General features: G+C 45.3%; 1 protein-coding gene across 2 annotated transcripts in view; it reads right to left on the reverse strand.

Moving 5' to 3' along the window:
• The window catches only part of GRIP2 (glutamate receptor interacting protein 2), a 295,620-nt gene extending 276,492 nt beyond the window's left edge, over positions 1-19,128 (reverse strand). For both annotated transcript variants that reach the window (XR_012589345.1, XM_074602775.1), the window contains exon 1: positions 18,969-19,128. Coding sequence is in view for 1 of the 2 variants with exons in the window: in XM_074602775.1 (XP_074458876.1) it covers positions 18,969-19,023 (55 nt within the window). In the remaining variant the exon portion in view is untranslated. The remainder of the gene's footprint in view (positions 1-18,968) is intronic.
• Positions 19,129-22,400: the final 3,272 nt, after the last annotated feature.

Consider the following 22,400-nt stretch of genomic DNA (forward strand, 5'->3'; position numbering starts at 1 on the left):
AGCTGTTGCTGAGCTGCTTGCAAGGATTTATTTTGAGTTCCGGAGCTTATTTCAGTACTCAGGTGCAAGCTCCTCTGTTTGTCTTGCTTGTTTGCAATGCAGTGATTTGTGCTGCTGGAAGCTGTATCCACTGCAGAGGCAGCACTGGGGAGTAGTCTGGAGGTGCTTTACTATTCTCTTTCTTCTTGTCTTTTTGGAGGGATTTCTGGTGTTTTGCCTGAGACAGCCTACGCATATAGATAAAGTAAAATGACTGCTTCAAAAGGCTCCCTGCTGTAGGTGTTCAGGATAGAGGTAAGGGGAGTTGGGTGCTCACAGAACAAATGCACCTACCTGACCTCACATCCCTTCACTGGGTTCAAGTTTTGAGTTCCTCTTTGCTCAAGAGCAATGCACTTGCAAGAGCTCTCAGTTCTGAACAGCAATCTTTCTCCTCCAGAAGCATTTTAGCATTCCTCCTCCAGATGTCATGGGATTTCCATCACAGCTCACCAACAACGGCATTTTGCTTAGTGCAGCTCCCTGTTCTGGGCAAGAGGATCAATGAGAGCTCTTCTGCTCATCTCCTTTCCTGTGGCCTCTTCCCCTTCTCCAGCACTGGTGTTTATCCTTCTCACAAACATTTTCAACACCCAAGCAAGCACTGTCATCCCTACAGGAATCCCACTGTGAGGTTACCAGTGACCCCTCCTCCTGCAGACTGGGGAAGTCCAGGACATCTCACAGCCCAAGATGCAGCTGTAGTTTAAGCAGCAGTTCCATGCAGAGAGATATCTAGGAGCAAAGGCATTTCTGCGTGCACAGGGGATTAAAACAGAGATAGATTTATGCTTGCTATGTCCCTTGGGATAAAGATTGCGGTGACAGCCATCACTGTTGCCAGAAGAGAGGATTTCAGGATTGCCATTTGAAAGCTGCTTGTACCCAAACAGGTAATGCGGTGCCCACACCAGCACTGCACCATTGGAATAAAGCTGGCAGAACCCTTATGCTGCCCACAGCAGTACTTTAACGTGACCAAACAGTTTGTACCCCCCTATCAGTTACTGAGAGACAAAAAAGCAGCAGCTTCCCAGATGACTCAAGTATCCTGGGAAGAAGGGACAGACCTACTCAGCGCTGCACATGATTTGCAAGACTGTAGCCTGAATAACGCAATTTTTTAGATCTAAAATACTTATGCTGAAAGACTAAGCTAAAAGCTCCTTGTTCCATACCATAGAGATTTGTATTCCACTGGGTTTATACAGCAGTGGAAACTAACGTTGTCCACAGCTTTCTAGTGGAGGCAGGCAAAACAGAGGAGCTCTGGGCAAGCCCTCACCCTACCCTCCAGGAGCATCGCTGCCCCTGCCCTGCTTCAGCTCCAAACATAACCGCAAGCTCTCATAATTTATTTGAGATGACCCTGTAATATTCAGGCAGTGGAAACTAGAGAGAAAAAGGGTTTTGCTAACATTGGGAAAAGCCGACAAAGCAGACAGGCTGTCCTAGCTTGTTAGAGGAGCTTCTTGCAGCAGCTGGAATAACCCTGCATAATGGGACTTAGGGGTGAGTTGGGGGAGAAACTGGAGAGGCATTTGCAGAAACACCTAGGAGGCTTTAAATACTGAGGAGGGCAAGCCTTATATATCTGGTCTTGCATCTCTCATAGCAGCTTTGCATGAGACTGGTGAAGAGCAACAGATGCTTGCTGCCAAAAACCACAATGAACCAGTGGCAGATTGCCTCAACACTCTCTTCTCTCCTTCTCCTCCTGTCCATGGGGATGGCAACGCAACAGAGAGCAAGGTACACTGTACTGCTTCCACAACTCCATTGCCCTCCACCTAATCACAGTGCAGCAAATAAACTTGCCACTGACCACAGTAAGATTACACAAACATCAGGCATGACGGACAAGGAGACAGTCTTTCATTCAAGTGACAGCCAGCTTCCACAAATGCTGGCAAGATTTTAAAATACACATCCGCTTGGGGAATGGGGGGGGGGTAACAACAATGACAAAAAGCAACAAACTGCACACAACACAAAAAACATCCCACCCCAGTTCCTAATTCCAACCGTGCAGTACTTAGATGCTTCAGGAAACCTGTCCCCATGCAGTTCGGTTACTGTTCAGGTAGGCATTTCTTCCATACCTCTGATTTTGTACCACGTGCAGCAGTTACTGCATCCTCCCAGGACGAAGCAAGTTCACTTTTTCCAAGGAAAGCGTTTTTGTAAATAAATATCTCCTCTCCTGGAGGGGGCGGGGGGGGGGGGGCAGCTACACACAAAACAATCTTTGCTCTCTATTTGGTAATTTAAAAAAAAAAAAAAAAACAAAACTGAAAACCAAAGTTCCTCCCAGAGAAATTAATTTTAAAAGCACCGCTTCATATCAACATGCAACAGAATAGTATGCAGAAGTTTGGCTAGAAAGCTTTAGGATTAAGTATTTTCCTGACAAAATAATTGGTGGGGCAAGAGGGGGAATACATCGTTTATACCATCACAGACAGAACTACAGAAATAGTAAAGTTTTCTACAAATATTTGTTTCACTTTTAAAAGCAACAGTAGGAAAAACACAGCAGTCCAGCCAAAAAGAAAAATGCCAAGTTGCCCCCACATCTGGATTTGCAGCAGCAGATATGTTCCTAAATTAAAACGTATTGAGCTTTTGGCCAAGAAAAACCCAACTTGTTTAACTTCCAGATTTGGATTATTCCTTGGTTCCCGTGGGACTGGAAACACAGGAAGTCCTGGAGTCCCAGGACACCCAGAAAGGGTGACACAGGAGGCACAGATTGCTCAGGTCTAAATTTAAAACTTTAAGGATAGGTTCAAGATAAATTACTAGATAAATACAAATTTCAAGACTTTTCTTCGCTTGATTGATGCATTGCCAAGCAGCACAGAAGTGCTTTCTCCCTTTTCCCCCTTTTTTTGTAAGTGAGTACTAGGGAGAAAACAAGAAGCCCGAATTCATACAAGGGCCAAATGCAGTACTCGAGCATCTTCAGTATCATTTACTCCCTGCTTTTCCCATAAAGTCACAGGAATCAGAAAACATGCCTGAAGGCGTCAAAAAAGATGACCAAGTCCATGCTTTCCTCACTAATATTTTTGTGACAGCTTACAACTTGGTGGCATCTCAAAAATGGAACGAGCATTTTCTCTTTTCCTTCAATAGGTCATTAAAGGGTTGACTTTTACCAGACCCTCAAAGATGCCAGGGGAACCTCACTCAATCTGTTTGCTCACAGTGACAACAAATCACTGTGCAGGTAAGCCCCAGCACAGTTTTCCAGCTGCTGCATAATAGCTTCATCCAGTCCATCTTGCCATAGTTTGTCTTCCCTGATTCTTCAAAAGAGGACAAAGAAACTAACATGAGAACAAACTCACACAGAGGGATAATGTTTCTGGTAATTTATAATCCCAGTTTTGCTCCCAGTGAATTGGCCAATACTTAATATACAACCTTATCTGAGCACCTCAACAGCAGAGCTTCATAAAAACACTGAAAGATAACAATCGTAAAATTTTGAAAACGTGAATTACAGACCCATAACGGGAGGTTTAAGTCTCCAATTCACTTGGAAAAGAAGAAGAGCTATAAATTAGAAGAAATACAAGCTCCAGATGAATACCTCTGTGCTAGATTTCACTTTATATACCCAGAATAAATTTCCATTTTAGACAGGGGGAGATCTGTTTACTTATTTCCCTGAAAAATGGATGCCACAGAATAGACCTAAGTAGAGCCTGATATATTATTTCTTTTTGTGTCTTGCTGGATGGCAAGAGGAATGTCATTAAAATTAACTCCAAGGCCAAGATATGAAACACCAACACACTAGAAGGCGTCCCACAGTCTTTTTGCTAAGAGCACAGGTAACCACTCTAGCAAGACATCTTGGCAAATACAATGATCCAGATTCCTGGTGATAGTTTAGCTGGGCCCTATTAAGAATCCCCTTCTCCGTCTCCACCTGGACCTCTAAAGCCAAGGACTACAAAGCCGTAACTCCATGGCTCATGGAGAAATTAGTTACCTTGAAATGCAAATAGTTTTAAAGCAACTAAATAGTTTAAACTGCCAGTGTGTTGAACGAAAAAGTCATTATTTTGTAGTGATCAGAGGTGTCTGAGGTGCTTCAGAGAGCAGACAGGAAGGTACAATCCCTGTAGACCTTACAATCCAATTAACTTAATTAACCATGTTATTTCCCTAGTTCCTGGTAACTCCTTAAATCAATGAACTAAGACTTAATAGCAAAGTACATAACTAGGAGCTTTATCGATCATATCTGCATACAACACTGACTGAACTCCCAAAGTCATGGCTTGGCATAAAACCTATAAGAGATACTTCAGTAGCAGACTTCCACTCTATTATCCCAAAGTCCTGTGCAGGTACCAGAGACAGAGAAGAAGCAATCAAGACTCAGGGACTGAAATTTTAATATCAAAAGAGCAAATAAGCATGGGCTCAATGTTAATTACAAGCAGCAAAAGAATCATTGCAGTATTATTCAATTTTAAAAAATCAAAGTTTTACGTTTGTTCATCACCTCTTATAAAGAAGGATCCCAGCGTATTTTACAAATTAATAAGGAGGGCAGACCTGCAGTCACTCATTTCTCCATGCCTCCCGGGGCTACCTAAAGCCCAACACAAGCAAGCAGCTCCTCAGTCCAGGAAGGGAGGAGCGAAGAGGGCAGGTACAACTTTGCAGAGAAAAGCTGCAGGGAATTTGCCTGCAAGATAAATCAGACGCCCCCACATAGGAGCTCTGTAACAGGAGAGGTGCTTTACACCAGCTCCAGCCACCAGACGTTCATCACTGTCACATCTCCTCAGCAAGGGCACAACATCCAAGACCAGCAGGTCAATAGAAAGACCCCAGCTGCCCCTAAACACCGAGCACGTACCCCTGATTTTTGCCTCCCAGCACAAAACAGTGTCAGCCTCTTTCCTTATTGCCGATGACTCCTCAGTGCATCTTCTCTCCTTACAGCAGTGTAATCATGCATCCCTGTTATATGGCATTGCCGTGGCCAGTAACTGGTCATAAGCTCTGTATTGAGTTTGCAAGGCCTCAGCGCTAAGGCCCACCAGGCTTGCTCTGTCTGAGCTTTTCTTGACCTGCCCACAGCTTTGTTCTACTCGATTCATCTGTGGCAGCAGTTTCTCAAATTGACCAGCTATCTATGGCTTTGTTGTACAGCTCTGTATGGTACAACCATAGTTTTGTATGGGCATTCATAAGCAGTTATTCTGTGAAAAATTAGGTATTTATGACCAACACGATGCCACAGTGCAGAGAAACAGTGCGCTCAAGAAGCAGATATATACAATGCACCAGAGGGAAACACTAGCACAAGATGGCAAGCGATGGGGCACAGACTTGGCACTGGAGAACCCACAGCTATAAACAACTTGCCCGTGATCACTTAAAAGAAATGCACACGTGGAAGCAGACTAAGCTGTTTTGTAGGGATAACAAAGAGAACAAATAGCATCCAGCACACAAACTGTAACGTAACCTGGAGCTGCAGAATGATGAGCAAAGGTGGAAAAGCATCTTAGCACACAAAAATGACCCCAAGCAGGTCCCAACTGGGGAAGAAGAAATCATCAATATGAACATCATAACCCCCATGGTGAGTAACATACATGTATAACAGTTTCAACTGCATTATTATTCCTTCTTTTTCTGTAACAATGATAGCTGGACCAGCAAGGATTAGACTCTTACAGTTTCAATTACACTCACAAGAAATTGTTGGCTTTTTATATATAACGCGTGCTGCTTCTTCACACGTAAAGAAAATTGTAAGTGCAACAGCAGTCACACACAACATAGAGCAATGCCAGGCATGAGGGGACCCCTTAATCCCCTTTCACCAGCTCTTGTCCAGGATGATCTATTACCAGCTCCTAACGACACTGAGGAGGTTGTTCATTTTCGAATAGGTCAGTACCTCATCATTTTAACTCACTTCCCTCCGCTAAAAATCAATGAGCTCCTGAAACAGTATTATCCTGGATGATTGGTGTTTTAACGTCTCACTTACAGGGAAAGTAGACCCCAGAGGCCCCTTCCAAAGCTGGGTCACCACAGTCGGTCACGAAGATGGACTTGCTCTCTTGGTGGGAAGCAACCAGCTCCTAGGAAGAGGACACCTTTCCACAAAGGAGTTTTTGTGGATGTTGGGCAGACCTGTGCCTGTCTTCTCTTGCAGTGAAATGGGAATGCTGTACTCTAGAAGAGAGCTGCACTGTCTAATAAACCCATCCAGCCATGGCACAGTCCAACACATCACCTCCATTCTCTCACTTAACTTGGCTGCATAAATAAGTTTTTCTTACACCTCCCCCCTCCCCCCAAATTTATATTCTCCACTCTACTCCAAGTTCCTATGCAGGAAAAATAGAGGGAAATATCTCCAAAAAAATATCTCTTCAAAGAGTTCTGCAGCTTTACTCACGTGATGTTCCCTAAAACACCATAAACACCACTCTCCTCTGACAGCACAGATCAAAGTACTTCTGTTGTATGACAGGGTCTGTTTCACCCCTGACTCGCGAGCCTGACTAACTCACTGTGTCAATACTGTTTAAGAGTTTAATAGCTTGCCAATGGCTAACCAACCTGGCCGGTTAGCAGCAGGCTGAGGATGTGACAGGTAGATGGGAAACAGGACTCGCACACTGACTGTCACATTGGCTCAGAGTGGTGGTTCATCACAGGGAATCTGCTGGGCTCCAGCAGGAAACTCTGAACAAGGAAAGCTGCAGATAGGGAAGAAGCAGCATTTACAGTGGGGCACAGCATCCAGAGATGAGTTTGCAAACCTGGAAGCCATCACAACTCTAGGGTGTTTTCCTGCCTTTCAGTGACTTGGTGTCCAGGTTCAACAGCTCAAACGCTGGACAACCCCACTGCACAGGGGCACAGCTAAAAGTGATATTGCACTACTGAGGGGCTATGAAAAGCCTCGAGAGCCAACTCACCCTAGAGTTAGATTCACACAGAAAAAACCTGTGTGTGTTCACATGCAGAGGAATTTCCTCAACTGTTTTGAAACACTGCAGAGGCGGCCATCACCACCTGCCCCTGGAACACCAGGGCTACTTTGTTAGTGGTTTTTCCTTACACTCTGCTGAAAGGATCCCCCACTTCTATGCAGAGGCTTTGACAGGATGCCCATCACACCAAGATCTGAGTGCAAGGGATCTCCCTGGGGTATAATTAAACACTGCTCTCCCTGCACACTACTGAATGGCATCCCGAGCCTATAGCCAGGAGAGTAAGACCAGGATTTCCATAAGAAACTCACAGCTGTGGCAGGAGATAACAGGGAAACAAGACCCCTCGCTCTGCACTTCTCCAGCTCCCAATCCTCGCTGCCACCCCCACGCTCTCCACCACTGCAAGGAAACCAAGCACCAACGTTGCAGCTTGCAATTGAACATCATGACATGATTTTGCAGGAGAGAAAAGCAGCACAGAAAAATGCCACCCTGAGGACTTTAAACTCACTGGATAAGTCAGTGGCAAAGCAATAAAGGGTGGACAGGAATCGGTGCCCCCGTGCCCTGCTGGGAAGCCCCTGGAGAGGAGCAGCTGCTTCGAACAACAGTCAGGGAAGCAGATGGGTGACAGAGGACAAAACTCCCTGGCCAAAAGCCACACTCCCTCCTAATTATTCGGAGGCAGAAACTGGATGGCATTCATTGCAGCGTTGCCTGTCACTGAATTACTCCCGGGCGGTGCATGACCCTTGGCAAGGGGCAGCCCCAAAGTGCAGAGGTAGTGCTGGCTGCCAGACCAGCACAGGGTCCATCACAGAGCGAGTCTGGCTCTGCAAGCTGGAGGCACACGGTGGCTGCACAGCCCACCCCCAGGCGACCACACATTGCAGCCAGCAAGCCTCACCTTAGAGCAAGCCCCGGAGAAATGGAGCATCACAGCCTGGTTTGCAATTTTATTTTTTTTTTTTGCTTTCTGATCCCCAGCCCACTTACAAGCCCCTGCGTAAGCACAGTGACAATGAAGAAGTTATATTAAAATAGGACAGGATATGCCAAAAAGCCAATTACAATGGCTATTCCAAAAAAACAACCCAGGAGCCATCCTATGCACAGCCAAACACCCTTGGCAGGTGGTGGGGGGAGAGGGAAAGCAGAATAAACACAATTAAACAAGCAAGACAGACAGCTCAGCTTTATGTTACATTTGAAATGCAGTCTCCAGAGGCTGAGGAAGCAGCATGACTGACTAGGGTGAATTTTGAAATTCCTCAAAGGCAAGTTGCCTAGATGTGCAGCCAGACCCAGGCTGACAGAAACGCTGCTAACAGCACCTAATTTGCTAGAGGATTATCACTTGATGTAAGGGATGGAAACTAGATTAGATAGCTGGTAAACTCGCAACACAGATCATTACCGCAGAGGGAAATTTTTACCCACTTAAACAGAACTTTTTGTTCTGCCTAGCTGCGTACTGCAATAAATTTGCAACCCTGTGCCACAAAGATATTTTCTACCACATTTTGGTCATTTTTTCCAAGTATTTGGCACAGTTGGCATAATTCTGAGTATGAAAACGTTAAGCAGAGTCATGAAAGTGCTCAATAACTGCACTTTCATGTACGTTTTGATCTGAGCATCAAGACCTTTTAAAGTGCAGTCATTACCCACGTTCTGCCGATGTGAAGACTGAGGCACACAGAGGTCTGCAGGCTGGTTTTCTGAGAGGCACAGAACTCTTCAGTCCTGTTAATTTCAACTGACAAAGAGAATTCGCCACCACTCTGAGAAACTAAACGATAATTTTATTTTGTTCAAAGCCCTACGCTCAGTCAGGAACAGAGCTAGGCACAGGACCAAGAGGCCCGCGGCTCAAGCCCCAATACTGACTAATTACTAAGTGCCAACCACACTGGAAGTGCTGCAGTTATCACTGGACTACAACCTGACCTGTTGGAGCAGCAATTTAACACAACTAGGTACTACTGCACAAGGCGTTTGGATAGGATGTAAAGAAGGACAACACAAAGCCCATGGAAATATGTTAGAGTAGCAAAATATGACTAGTAAGTTGGAGCATGCTCCCAGCATCAATATCTGTCATGGTTTAACTCCAGCCAGCAGCTACAACCATGCAGCTGTTCACTCACTCCCCCCAGTGTGGATGGGGGAGAGAATCAGAAGAGTAAAAGTGAGAAAAGACTTGTGGGATGATAAAAAGACAGTTTAATAAGTAGAGCAAAAGGCACGCACGCAAGCAGAGCAAAACAAGAAATTCATTCACTGCTTCCTATTGTCAGGCAGGCATTCAGCCATCTCCAGGAAAGCAGGGCTCCACCACACGTAACAGTTGCTTGGGAAGACAAACACCATCACTCCAAACATTCCTGCCCCTTCCTCCTTCTTCCCCCAGCTTTATATACTGAGTATGACATTACATGGTATGGCACAGTCCTTTGGCCAGTTGGGGTCAGCTGTCCCAGCTGTATTCCCCCCTCCCAACTTCTTGTGCGCCCCCAGCCTGCTTGCCAGCAGGGCAGTATGAAAAGCAGAAGAGGCTTTGACTGCCTAGAAACAACTAAAAACACCAGCGCACTATCAAAAGTATCTCTCATCCCAAATCCATAGCACTATACCAGCTGCTTGTAAAATAGGTAACTCTATCCCAACCGAAACCACAACAACATCACATCTAAACGCATGCTACGGGATTTGCGGCATGCCTGAACTTTACTTTTGTTTGAAACAACCTAGAGGCAACACACCCGCCTCCAGCTCCAACTGGGGACAGAGCCCAAACATGCCATCTGCAGCTACCTTCCAACCCACTGAGAAGGAGCCTCCACAACTTGTGGCTTCTGTGTTAAATATCAATTTAACCCAGTTAGCCAAAAGCTGTTTGTAAATGTTAGTTAAGAAAATATAAAAAAAGGCCAGGAACACCAAGTTATTTCTCTTTCATCTTCATTCACTTTCCAGCAACTTGTATTGATTTCTGCACTACAGAGTTAAAGCAGCTCTCGTCTTTCATCTCCTCTGGTGCCACTAACAGTTCTGCCTCTGGTCATTCACTCACTTTTCCTGGGACTGAGCATTAGCTTTAATATTTGTTCCTCCACTCCCCATTCCTTCTTACTGGTCTAGAAAGACTTCCTTATTTAAGGAAAAAAAAAAATAGGCAGTTTAAAGGGCCTCAGCCACCAACGGGACTAAGGAGGCAAAAGAAAGCACTGACAATTGCAGTGACAGTACCCACAAGAGCACATCATCTCCGGATAATGCAGTAAGGAAGAGGCAAGGAGCTGTTGATTATGTCCAGATCCTACATATAAGGTGTGCAGGTCAGCCACATACCAGCTCTGAGCAGCCATGTCCTTCACCAAACACTGAGAGCTGCTCGTCTCCCGAGACCTGGAGGGATGCGTGCTGCAGGAAACAAGACCTCACAGCATGCTAGCCGCAAGAGGGTTTTTTCTAAGCCACTGAAGACTGACAGCCAAAGAGACCACATACATGCCCAGCTTGAAGGGGAAAACTAGGGGTGTAAGAAGGATAAAGAGATGATGCTCCCAAAGGGGAGGAAGACTGAGAGGCAGCAGCACAGCGCTGCTCCCTGCCTCACACAGATCTATCAGCCCTCCCATCACAAAAAGAAGGTTCACAAGGCTGTTTTATTGTTTGTTTGCTCTTTTTTTATGGGCATGGCTGCATGTACAATAAAGAAACTGACTGCCTCCTATTCCAAGATGAAATTAAGTAAAAGAACATTTACTTTAGAAACAAAACGTTCATTCCCAATAGTGCCCTCTGCTCAGGATTAACACATAGCCCAAAGACAAGCTGCTATGAGTATTTACTAACCCATTCTCCCAGCTCTTTGCTAAGCTCATCCCATTGTGACAGCCCCAGGGAATTTTCCCAGATTCCAGTTAGTCAGAAGCAACGGATCTGGGAAAGACGGCTTTAATGAGGGAGCCCCCACTCCTGGAACCATCATCATTTCCTGGAACACACATAGAAAAGACAGAAGCACCATCAGGAAAGCACACTGGTACCAAGCAAGAAAAGAGCAAGTTAGCATCGTTAATTTCTGTAAGACTGTCACGCTGCCTGACAGTTCGCCTTATTCTCTTATTTTTCTCCTTGTTTCTTTGCATCTCATTTACTGCTAAAGTTTCAAGGCCTCTGCTGCAAGGGGATGCAAATGAAGACACCCCCCACCACCCTTCCACAAGTCTACACACTGCGTCTGTGGAGACTGCTCTTGTCACACTGGGACCAGAGGTACGACAGAGTCCCTCTGTGCCTGAACACTGTAGGATCACCTAAACTTTGCCCTAAGAACAGAGAGGAAAAGGTTTTTATTTTTATTTTTTTAAATGGAAGACAGGAGGAAAAAAAAATATCCAGAGGCCAATCTCAGCTCCATCCCACAGGACCCAAGGGAGATCTCAAGCTTGATGTAATCCATGCCTTTAGTAGCAGCTACCCTCTCAGGCTGTGTAAGGCAATAGTCAAATGTGAACCAGGAACTTTATTTCTCTGCACAGATGAGTGAAGTGCCACCAAGATGACTAACAGCATCACCCATACAAGAAAAGGTGACAATACCTATAATCCAAATAAATACTTGGAATAGCCTCTGACTCTGGCAACAAAGCAGAAGCCAAGGTTGATATAACTGCTAAAACGAAAGCTCTGTAATGCCTTGTTCACAGTGGAAATAAAGTTGTTAAGCAAAAAAGCATGTTTCTTTTAGACAACTTGAAGAGTTTAGAATTGAATTTATTTTGCAGCCTCAGCAAGAGGCTTCTACTCATCAAGACGCAGCAGTTTAGCTGGCAGGGTCACTGCCACCTCTACTTAAACACACAGAAAAGAGATGGATCTAGCCACATCTCCATGCACAGCATTTCCTTGTTCCCAAACAGCACATGGTAGCCCCCTTCTCCTTAAATGCAGAGTGGTCCTGATGCAAAACACCTGAAGCTGTCAGAGGAAAATATGTTTGATTGAATTAATTTCCCAGTGGAAAACTGCTCTCCCAATGCTATCAGTGGAATCAGCAAATTTTGCTGGAGCCAGAAAACAGTTCTGGCTCAAAAACTAAAGGCTGTAATTACTAGATGCCAAGTTCATCTAACATTAATGAGGGGGAAAGTCAGAAACGGGGAAATCACCATAATTGTAGAATTTATTTGTTTTAGTTATCTTATTTGAATTCCTTCATCTTTCAAAGACAAAGAGAGGAAGGAAAAATGGAGGAAAAAAAGGTAATCTGTTCTCTTGGCAAAACAAGAGGGCTAAAAAAACCAAAAAACAATCCTAGTTGAGTTTTAAAATGGAAAGCTTCATTACTTTTCTTCTCACTGGAAGGAGTCCACAGGAAGATCAAGTATAACTGGACAAAAAGCAGACCCTTCCAAGAGGAAATGTTTTATCCCAGTGCGTGGTTCACTCAGGCCAAGCACTGCAGAAGAGAAGCTACCGCTTCCAATGGAGGCCATCATTTATTTTCTAGCCCAAACACTGCCCATGCTCCAACCGCAGTCACACCAGCGTCAATCCACAGTAACTATACTGGTTTCAGGAACACAAAGAGACATTTAAAAGCATAACTGCATTCGGGCTAAGACAGGCATTCAAGAGCAGTGCCCGTACACGTGGGGTCGTCACCAGTATCCCCTGGAGCAGGAGACATGCGGCTCCCCTGGGAAAATTGCAGGAAAAACACAGCAAGTTTTCAGCTTGCTCTAGACATTACACAAGCTGTTCAGGCATAGATCACTGCTCTGAACTTCAAGAGCTAGGACTGGCTTTTAAAAGAGATTGCTCCATTTACATGATGTAGAGCTCCAAAAATGCCCAATGCAGTCTTAGGGCTCATCTACAAAGCGATAATTTCAGACCTATATGCTGATAGTTATTCTACTCTAATCACACCTCTGTACATTCACTTTTGTTTCAAAATAACTGATTTTATTCTATTATATATAGAAGTCAAGTAATCAACAAAATAGTAATTTTTATTCAAAAACGGGACACCCATAGGAAGTTCTACACAGTTTTAACCACAGAAGGAGATTATCTAGCATAGAGCACATGCCCTGGTGGAGCGGCCTCCTTTGGCTATCCCCCCAGCAAGGGTCTGGCTGTGGGTATAACTAAACAGCTCCCCTGCACTTGTGTCTGCTTAAAAGATCCAAACAGCAAACAAAAAAAGGCAGAGCAAGTCATCCACCTCTTAGACTTGCCACACAGCTTGGTTTAACCTGAGCAATCTTCATTTTTCTGCAACGCAGAGTATCAGAGGACCTCTGGGTCAGCAGCTGCAATTACATCTCAAGACTGGAACAGTTTCAAATATCGTGTCCACTTCCTGGGAATTGCCCACATGTTTTTCCACTACACTTGGCATGAGCCTATAGCAACACCAACAGGTTTGGAGAACAAGAGGCATGGCCTGAATCCAGACAGATCTGGCAATTCTTCTCATTCTGAAATTCTCCTGGCTCCCACAATTCATGGTTTCCACCAAGGTCTTCAGCTTCCTTAAAGGTTCCCCCCATGCTTTCCAGCCTTGGCACCTCTAAAGGGAAAACATGCCAAACCACTGCAGCTGATACATTTACTCAGCACTGAGCATCATCACTCAGTACTGCTAATAAAAATTCCATTGCAAGAAGTCCTACAGAGTGTAACAGCTTAAGAGAGAAAGCAGAACTGCGCGATGTCTGTACAGTTCCATACAGTCAAGTTCTGTGAACACAGGATCACATTCAGGATGTAAAATCTGGCAGACCACTTCCAAAATCAAAACAATGATCAATCTCTGTCTTTAATCAAATTCCAACAAAACTTTAAAGTCATTCTGTAAAACCCTTGTGGCTTCATCCCTAAGTTGTGAAGGTCTTTGGCAATCGTAAAATTTAGCTCTGATTGAGAAGCAGAGGATCAAAAGCAGCAGCTCAAACTCAGCGCAGCATGACAGTGTGACAGCCAGCGAGAAGGGGAGCCGGCAAGCACCGCTCGGGTGCAGCTATTACTCCCTCACTTGATGGGTGCCAAATCCACATCAACATATTAATGAACGAAAAAGACCCCATCAAAGTCTAGCAGGATTTGCTCTGGCGGTCCCATCAGTTTGATGAATGAACATTATCCCTTAAGCATTAGCACCACAGCCTTCAAGCAATCCTAATTCCCCACCACACTTCACTGGAGGGTCAGAACCTCTATTTTTACATTTTGTTTAAAAGCAGTGGCCTGTATAATGATTATTATCGACAAACAGCAGCCCATAAATTCCTGAGCACTGCGTGTGCAAGTCCTCATCTCCACCAAAGCTTGGATGCACTGTAAAGTAAGGGCATCACATGCAGGAATACATTAATACACTGCATTCAGCAGGCAGACATAACTCCAGAGCAGTTCAGTTGCACAGTATTTAAGTGACAGCTATCCAGTTGAATTTCTTTACTGAAAGAAAGTGCCAGCACAATAGATCATGTTACTGTAGGTTTGGACAAAATGACTCTGTAAGGCAACGTATTAAAACTGAACAGACTCAACCTGACACCGAAAGATGGTTCCAAGACAACTTGATAAATACAAAAACCTCCTTTCTGAATGACTGCATTATTTCTGATGCGGCAAGCACAAGAGCAAAGACTTAATTTTAGGCAGCAGAATAGTTCAACTGATTTCAAACTGCTCACCGCACAGTTTGCAAAATCAAAACGTTTATGGATAAGTGAACAAAAGATAATTCACTTTTTTTTTTACAGTTACTCTATTTTAGTTATTCTACACATTACATGTGCATATCACAAACATGGAACTCAATTAAAGATTTTCTAATTTCCTGCTAATCATGCAAAACCGGCAAATTTCCACCTTATTGGGATATTTCTCCTTGATGTGTGTGATTAAGTAAAGAAGAATCCCATTTCCAGTCAATCATAGTTACATAGCTCTGGAGCAAAACATCCCGGCACACTGTTCTGAGGACAGAATAAAAAGCTGATGTTTGTAGCCCAGCCGTTATAAACCCCCTCAAGATAGACTGCTGTCATATTTTCACCTTCCCATTATAAAAATTTAAATAGCTCTGCCAAAACCATGAAAAAACCATCCTCCCGCTAAATTTTCCCCAGGATCCCGACTACTGCCAAATTGCACCCACAGCAAAGGCAGGCAGGCAAGAAAGGGAGATCTCGCCATGGGATTTTCACTTTGTTGCCCTCATCCTGCAAATCAACCTACGCCACGACAGATTCCCCTTTCCCCACACACCACAGGACACCTCTGCCCATGGCTGCACAGCAGCCAAATGCCCCTATATGCTCCTACAGCTGTTTCCAAGGTAACCAGCACGGAGCTGTATACAAGGGAAGGAAGCAAACAGCAGCAATGCGATCCTGCAATATTGTCACTTTTTGGAGCAGATCGGAGTTGCCCCTTTCCCACCTCCCCTCCTTTCCAGCTGCCCCGTGATTCATGCAAGGGGTAGGTAACTCACTTCACATTTTATAATCCCATTACATCAGTCTTTCTTAAGGTTCAGGCATTGTTTTTTGGGTTCTGGTTGCTGTTATTCTTTTTTTTGTTTGTTTTGTTTTTTGGGTTTGTTTTTTTTTTTTTAAGGCATCTTATTGGAGTCGTAAGGTGAGAGTCAAGTTTTCTGGTTTTATTGAAGGAAAACCATCTGGGGGATGAAGGGGAATTACATCAACAACCTAAATTTACACTCAAACCCTGTATTCCCTCCCAGTAGAAGCAGAAAAACATCTCGGGTTTCGCAAAGGGTGTCTGCCCACTGCTGCGACCCATGTTATACAAGTCATATGCCTCTAGATAACATTTATTTTCATAGGATAAAAGCATCTCCACTGCTCTGTCTGTAGATACAGTTTATCCTTTCTAGGCATCCAGTTTCCACATCCACTCAGATATGCGAAAATCCCCAGAGACTTTCCCACCTGCCCACATACATTTATGCTCCCAAAGCAGAAATTAGCCTTTGCTTCTTTTGCTACTGAAAGCCTGTGAGCAGCAAGGATACAGTCCAAATCCTGCCGTCCTCACAATGGACGGCAGCACGAGGGGGAAAAAAATCAGGGTGGGAAAGGGTATGGCATGGCCAAATAGTTCTCTCCACTGCCCCAAGAGAGGACCAGCTATCAGGGAGATAAATCAGCATAGGATCTGGCCACACAGCTCTGGACAGAACGGCCAGGCCGTACGCTCTAATCTCAGCTCCCAGGTCAGAGACAACCCCACAGTTACACAGAGAGAAGCAAATCAACCCCCTCACTTGGGAGCAACAGGGCTGTTATCAATACAGGCTGGAGCGAACACATTTTCCATCAAGAATTTCCAAGTCATTAACATCAATTCTTTTTTTCCTGCAGGAAACAGGAGTAGCACATCCCGTGTACAACCCTCTTGTGGTGGGGAACAACAATACATTAAGAATGGAGCATTTCTGCACACTGGTCAGGAGTCACTTCATCCTCCAAGGGAGAAAAATTTTAAGGCAAAACATGCACAAGGAAAATCATTGTGGGTGGTGTTTTGAAATGGCAATCATACTTCATCAGAGTTCACGTACATCTTGTATTTTCCTATGTGACTTACCACGGCTGACCTTTTGAATATCAACCGCGATTGATGAAGCTTCCAACCCAGCACTGAATGGCGGCAAATTGCAAGAGATGCTCATCACATTAATATTCAGTAACCAAAATATACCACTCTTCTAATCACAAATGTGCTCCTGCTGAATGCCAGGACATTTCCTCTGGAAACTTGAGTACTGCGGTCCTCAAAGGAAGTTAACATGCCGATGGGCCAGAGCACACATGACTGGGGAGAAGCTCCCCAGCTTAGGTATTTGAAACTAAACTACCACATCTGCATAGCCATGGATATGCCAACAAGGCAGACCTAACTTGTTTTGAATAAGAAAAACCAGAAGTCCATATTTCTTCATACACTGGTTGGAGGCTGGTTAGCAAAATTGAAATCTGAACTGAAACCTGCAGAGATTTCCTGGCAGTTATACACTATGTGACATGAAACCTTCCCTAGCATCCAGCTAAATCCCATACTATACCTATTAAGACTACAGTGCTACAAAAACATTACCTAATACCTTCTCTGCTACCCCTGCAGAGTTACATACTGTAATACAACCATCAAACTGGTCGCCTTGGGGAACGGGAAAAGAAGTTCCCTACAAACTCAGCACATTCTTTAGCAGTCAGATACCTCCTCCTCTGCACAGCACATCAGCTCGAGCCTGCAAGATTTATTCCTCCAGATAAACCATTCTGTGATTAACTAAATGGTAACTTCCGAAGACCAACTACTTTGAGCCACCCATAGAAATAAATGCAATGCCACTAGGGAAAATGCCCAACATACTTGAAGGGATGCACACCAGTCACGGGCTCACTGCAGTGCTTGGAGTGAAGTCAGAGGGAGCAAAGATGAGGAGCAAAGGCATTACATAGACCCCAGAGACAAGAGCCACTACATACATATGAAGTCACAGAGAAAGTAACCTGGCAAACACACTAACCCAGTACAGCTGTACATCAAGAGCTTACTGCTGTAAGCGTTTTGTAAGGCCCCTAAAGCTGTCCCTGGTCCAGCAGTGCAAGAGCATCCCCGTCAGCTGCAGCAGGGCAGCGTTACAGAGCACTGCACCATAGCAGGGCTGAATTCACGCTGACAGGTCTCAGTGTGTCTAACAGAGGATTGATTTACTCTTCTACAGGACAAGATTTTTCACAGCGCTGTCTCAGGTGGCTGGAGTCTCTGAGTGGAAGCCATGGTCCCACAGGGGTCAAATACCAGAAATATATGGGGTTCACCCAAAGCAGTGGGAGCAAGGAAGCAGCATCAGAAAGACTCAGCAGCTTAACAACCCTGCCTTAACACCTTACAGGGCATCTAACAGCACAATTTCTTTCCATGCTTATTAACCATCAGAACCAGAGAATTCCCTAATTTTTGCATCGTTCACACCAAATGATGCAACAGTGCCGCTTCAAGCATTTGGTAAGTCTGCTTTCCAGTGCGTGATCTAGAGAGGCAGTCAGGGGAAGGGATGTAAAAGAAAAACCTGCCCTTAACCACTTGCACCTGAGTGGTGCAGCTGAGGTTAACAAGACACATTCCTGCTTGCTTCTGCCCATCCCAGATCAAGTTCTCCACCTGAGTCTTATGAGAGCACACGAGACCTACATTTCATTTCTGAGACATAAACTTTCCCCACCACTTTCACCCCTGTTCATCTATAAACCCAGGAGACAGAGTGCAAGACTTAAACCTCCCTTATGCTGTGCCACCTTGTGGATGTCTTCTCCCGACTTTTATGAGCTGCAGGTCCAGCATTTATTTAACACCACATTCTTGAGCATGTAAACAAAATAATTCACAGTCACTGTGAGCAACAGTAAGCAGAACAATAGGAATCAGATTACCGCGACACATCCTCCGTGCAATTCACAAACCCTTTAATCCCCAATTGGAGTTGGGCACTGGGAAGAATTACCAGTTGAAAACAGCAGCACCAGTAGCTTTACAAAGTTAGAGCTCAGATGCTGCAAGCCCCTCTAAATATCCAGAGAGGACCGCGCAACCAGCTCTCGCTCAGGCTTGCCCCCACCACTTAAAGAAGAATTAAAAAAAAAAAAAAAAAAGGTAGAGACCAAGCAAGCCCAGCGATGGAAGGACAGATTTGCTGCAGCAAAGTTTACCAGCACGAAGAGCATCCCTGCTCCAGCCCCTTTATTCGCGGAGCTCCATGCCGGCAGAGAACTGCCCCCCTCCCAAGGAGACCCCCCCCCCCCCCACCTCAAACAAAAGGAAAAACCGAGGTGGAGGGTAAATCCGAGCATCTCCATCTCTCCTTTCCACCCCGGCCGTGCTCACCGTCCTCTTGCATCCGCTGCAGGCACAGGGCGAGGCTCTTCCTCCAGCCCGGCATCGCGGCAGGGGCAGGGCTCTAAGGGGCCCGGGGGGGCCGGCGGGAGCGGCGCTGCCGAGCGGGGCCGGGCTCCCCGGCGCTTTATTGCCGGGCGGTGCATGCGGCGGCGGCGGGGCCGGGCGGGGGGAGCGGCGCTGCCCGCCCCCGCCTGCGCACAGCCCCGCGGGGCGCCCGCCCGCCCAGCCGCCGGTGGAGGGAGCCAGCCCAAACCGGGGGTGGGGGGGCGTTCGGAAAAAAAATTAGCTACGTTCATATATACCTCATAAATTTTCCCCCTGGAGGGGTCTGCTTAGATAGCGCGGCCCCCCCGCCTGCTCTTAAGCAGCGGGGTCTGACCCTGGCGTTTCTGCGGGCCCCAAAGCACCAGCTGATGCTGAACAAACGCATACACAGAAAAGGTATGGAAAACACCCGATCCCTATTCTACATTCCCTTTACAGCTTGAACCTGGCACCTCTTCCCTTTAATGAGCAGCAGCTGCCTCGCAGTCCTAACACAGGTGTGCTCACTGAGGCATGTATTTATTCTGAAGTTGGGTTCTCAGTAAATAAAGTTGCACAACAATCAGGTGGATCTCGTTCAGGTTTTTCTCAACCACTTGCAAGCAGCTGAAGTGCAGGGGGAACTAAAAAGCATCTTTGTCCTTTCTTAATATCCCAGAGGTTTCAGTGCTTTTACGTGGACACAAAGGAGATGTTTATTGCATATGCCAGGGTATTCATGGTTTTAATTTCCTGGGGGCAACATATCTCTGTAATGATGAGCAGCTTTTTTTGTTCTTCATTAGGCCTTTTATTAGCTGGCTGGTCGGCCTCACTCCACATCTCTGCCTCCCTTTGTGAGAGTGATAATATTATGTGCAACGTCTGCTATAATCTAAAATATTATGGACCGAGCTCTCCTTGGGATAGCATGAGCTAATTCCAGTTTCAGAAGGCTGGAGTCTGACACCACCTGGCTTGCACAGGGCAGCTGCAATGCCAAAGGAATGCATCCATCTAGATACATTCATATGGACTTCAGCTTAATTTTCAGACCAACTTTTCTGTCCCCGTGTGAATGAAAAGCAGTTAAAAAGCAGTTGCTAAGGGACAGCAGCCTCACCTCACCCTCCATACTCTGCCCGCAGCTCACGCCTGAGAGGCATTTGCCATTTTGGGTGCTGGCAGCCAGGTTTACAGGGCAGCCAAGTGTGATACGGCATGTGCCAAGCTGGGCAGCGGGAGTCTGGAAACCTCTCCACTGCCTGGTGAAAACTGAAGTAGCTCAACCCAAAGGCCCTTTGGAGAGTGTCTGCTTAAAACAACCTCCTACAACTCTGTGCATGTCCAGGGAAAAATCATTTTCTGCAGAAAGGGGATGAAAGCAGAAACCTCTCAAAGTCCTTTACTTTGGGGGAGTCTGAAGGGATGAGGATCCTAAATGAGGTACTTGAGTTAAATACCTATGGTTGAATTAGCTAAATATTTTTTTTTATTCCCTACTCACAAGTTCCCAAAGAGCAATGTGTGTGCTGGGCTGGAGAGGGGCTGTTCTGAAGTTACAATCAGCAGCGTGTTTTCCCAGGGCGTTTGGCTGGGATAGTCACAAACCCATGAGAACAGCCCTCTTCATTTAAGACTAAGCATTTGCAACAACTGCAGAGGACAGACAGTGCCTGCAGTGAGAACTGCGTGAGAGGTTCCCATCAAAGCAGAGCAGCGCCATACAGCTGACTCCCTTCCATCTTTCTAACCAGGCTGTTAACCATCAGTTTAAGGGACAGCGATTGGAGTGATGGCACCCGAAGACTTATTCCAGCCAGCTGGAGCTATTGTTTCTAAGAGAGATTCCCTGAGGACTGTCAGTGCTGCGGCTCAGACCCTGCGATCCCCTACTACCAGCACAGAAACAAGAAGTCACTTGCACAGAAAAAAATCACAGAAACAAAAAGGTATTTTTTCCCACTTTTGCCGTCAGAGTAGAAACATAAGTAAGGATTGACTCCCCGCCCAACTACAGCTTCCTGAAGAGCTCCTTTCTTTACACTAAATATGGCACATTTCTGCAGCTTGCTCCTCAGGGGAAAACACAGCCCTCCACAATCTCATTGCAAACCTGGTACCTTTGGGACTCACAACAAACCACAACTCCATAGCTGGACTGGATCAGGACATGTCACGCTAACTTATAGGAAGTTTGTGATACGCACCAAATATTCTAGCTGACAGCAAGACTCAGAATCTTTTTAGAGAAGGACTAAATTGAAGCCAGCATACATCCTGGTGGAAGGAGATGATGCTTGTTCGTAGTTAAAACCCAGCTCACGGAGACAAGTGCTGTTGAGTTATGACTGACTCAACCACCCACACAGGCAAATCACCTGCCCTTTCTGTGCCTTAGTTTCCTCAGCTGTAATTTATAATTGCTTGATGATATTCAGATTCTGGGTATTAGAAAAGGATTCCCAGAAAAGTGATCATTATTGATCTAAAATTGCTCTCAGGAAAAGTAATGAGATTCTGAGGAAAACATGACATGGGAAGGGTCTTTTAAAGTAAGATCAAATGCACACTTTTTGTATCTAAAAACTCATCTCTTTTTGCCATTTACAGTGGCTGATCTCATAAAAGACTCTGTCCCTTAAATCTCTTTAGACCATCATGGCTACAACAGTACTACTTTTAAAGGACATTGGTGCCACAGAAATAATTAAACATGAAAATAGCAAGCACATTACTAGCTGAAAATGTAGCTCAGTGCTTTTAAAAATTGAATTTGACGCATACATTATTGTAGAAACAGCCAAAGCTAGTGTGGTGAGATTTTCTGAAGCACTGCACCTTAGCCTAACTTCAGTACTCAAATGTGAAACTGTGTTAGAGAAAACAAAACATAGCTAAAAATACTGGTAGTGAATTCATAAAGAGAATCAGTAAGACAGATGCTATGGTCTATCTTTGGAGGGGAGTCATGGAGGGATATTTCAAGCAGCAGAAAGTCCATCGGAAACTTCAGAAGTGAATATCCATGTCCCTGAGCAATGTCTTACTGGTCTGTATGACTGAAATGTCCAGCTGTAGGATTTTAGGCATCGCAATGACATGAATACTGCCACAACGTCAGAAAGTGCTGCTGTCCTCCCAGCCAGCGGCACCACCCTGCAGAAATGGTTGTCAAACCAAATTTGTGAGGCAGAGATTCCTCTTTGGCCACACGCCCTGGGACAGGGCAACAATTTTCCATCAACTGGTGACTTAACCGTGCCCTGTGCGTTGACTGTTTCACCAGCTGGTGGTCCTTGCCCCACTGAGGAACATACACAGAGTACAGCATGACTGAAGTCCCAGCTCCTTCTAAGTTGTGCAAAAGGTAAGGTCCCTGCCCTGCAGTGCCTG

Source organism: Larus michahellis, chromosome 10 (assembly GCF_964199755.1).
Source record: "Larus michahellis chromosome 10, bLarMic1.1, whole genome shotgun sequence".
NCBI classification, from domain to species: Eukaryota; Metazoa; Chordata; class Aves; order Charadriiformes; family Laridae; genus Larus; species Larus michahellis.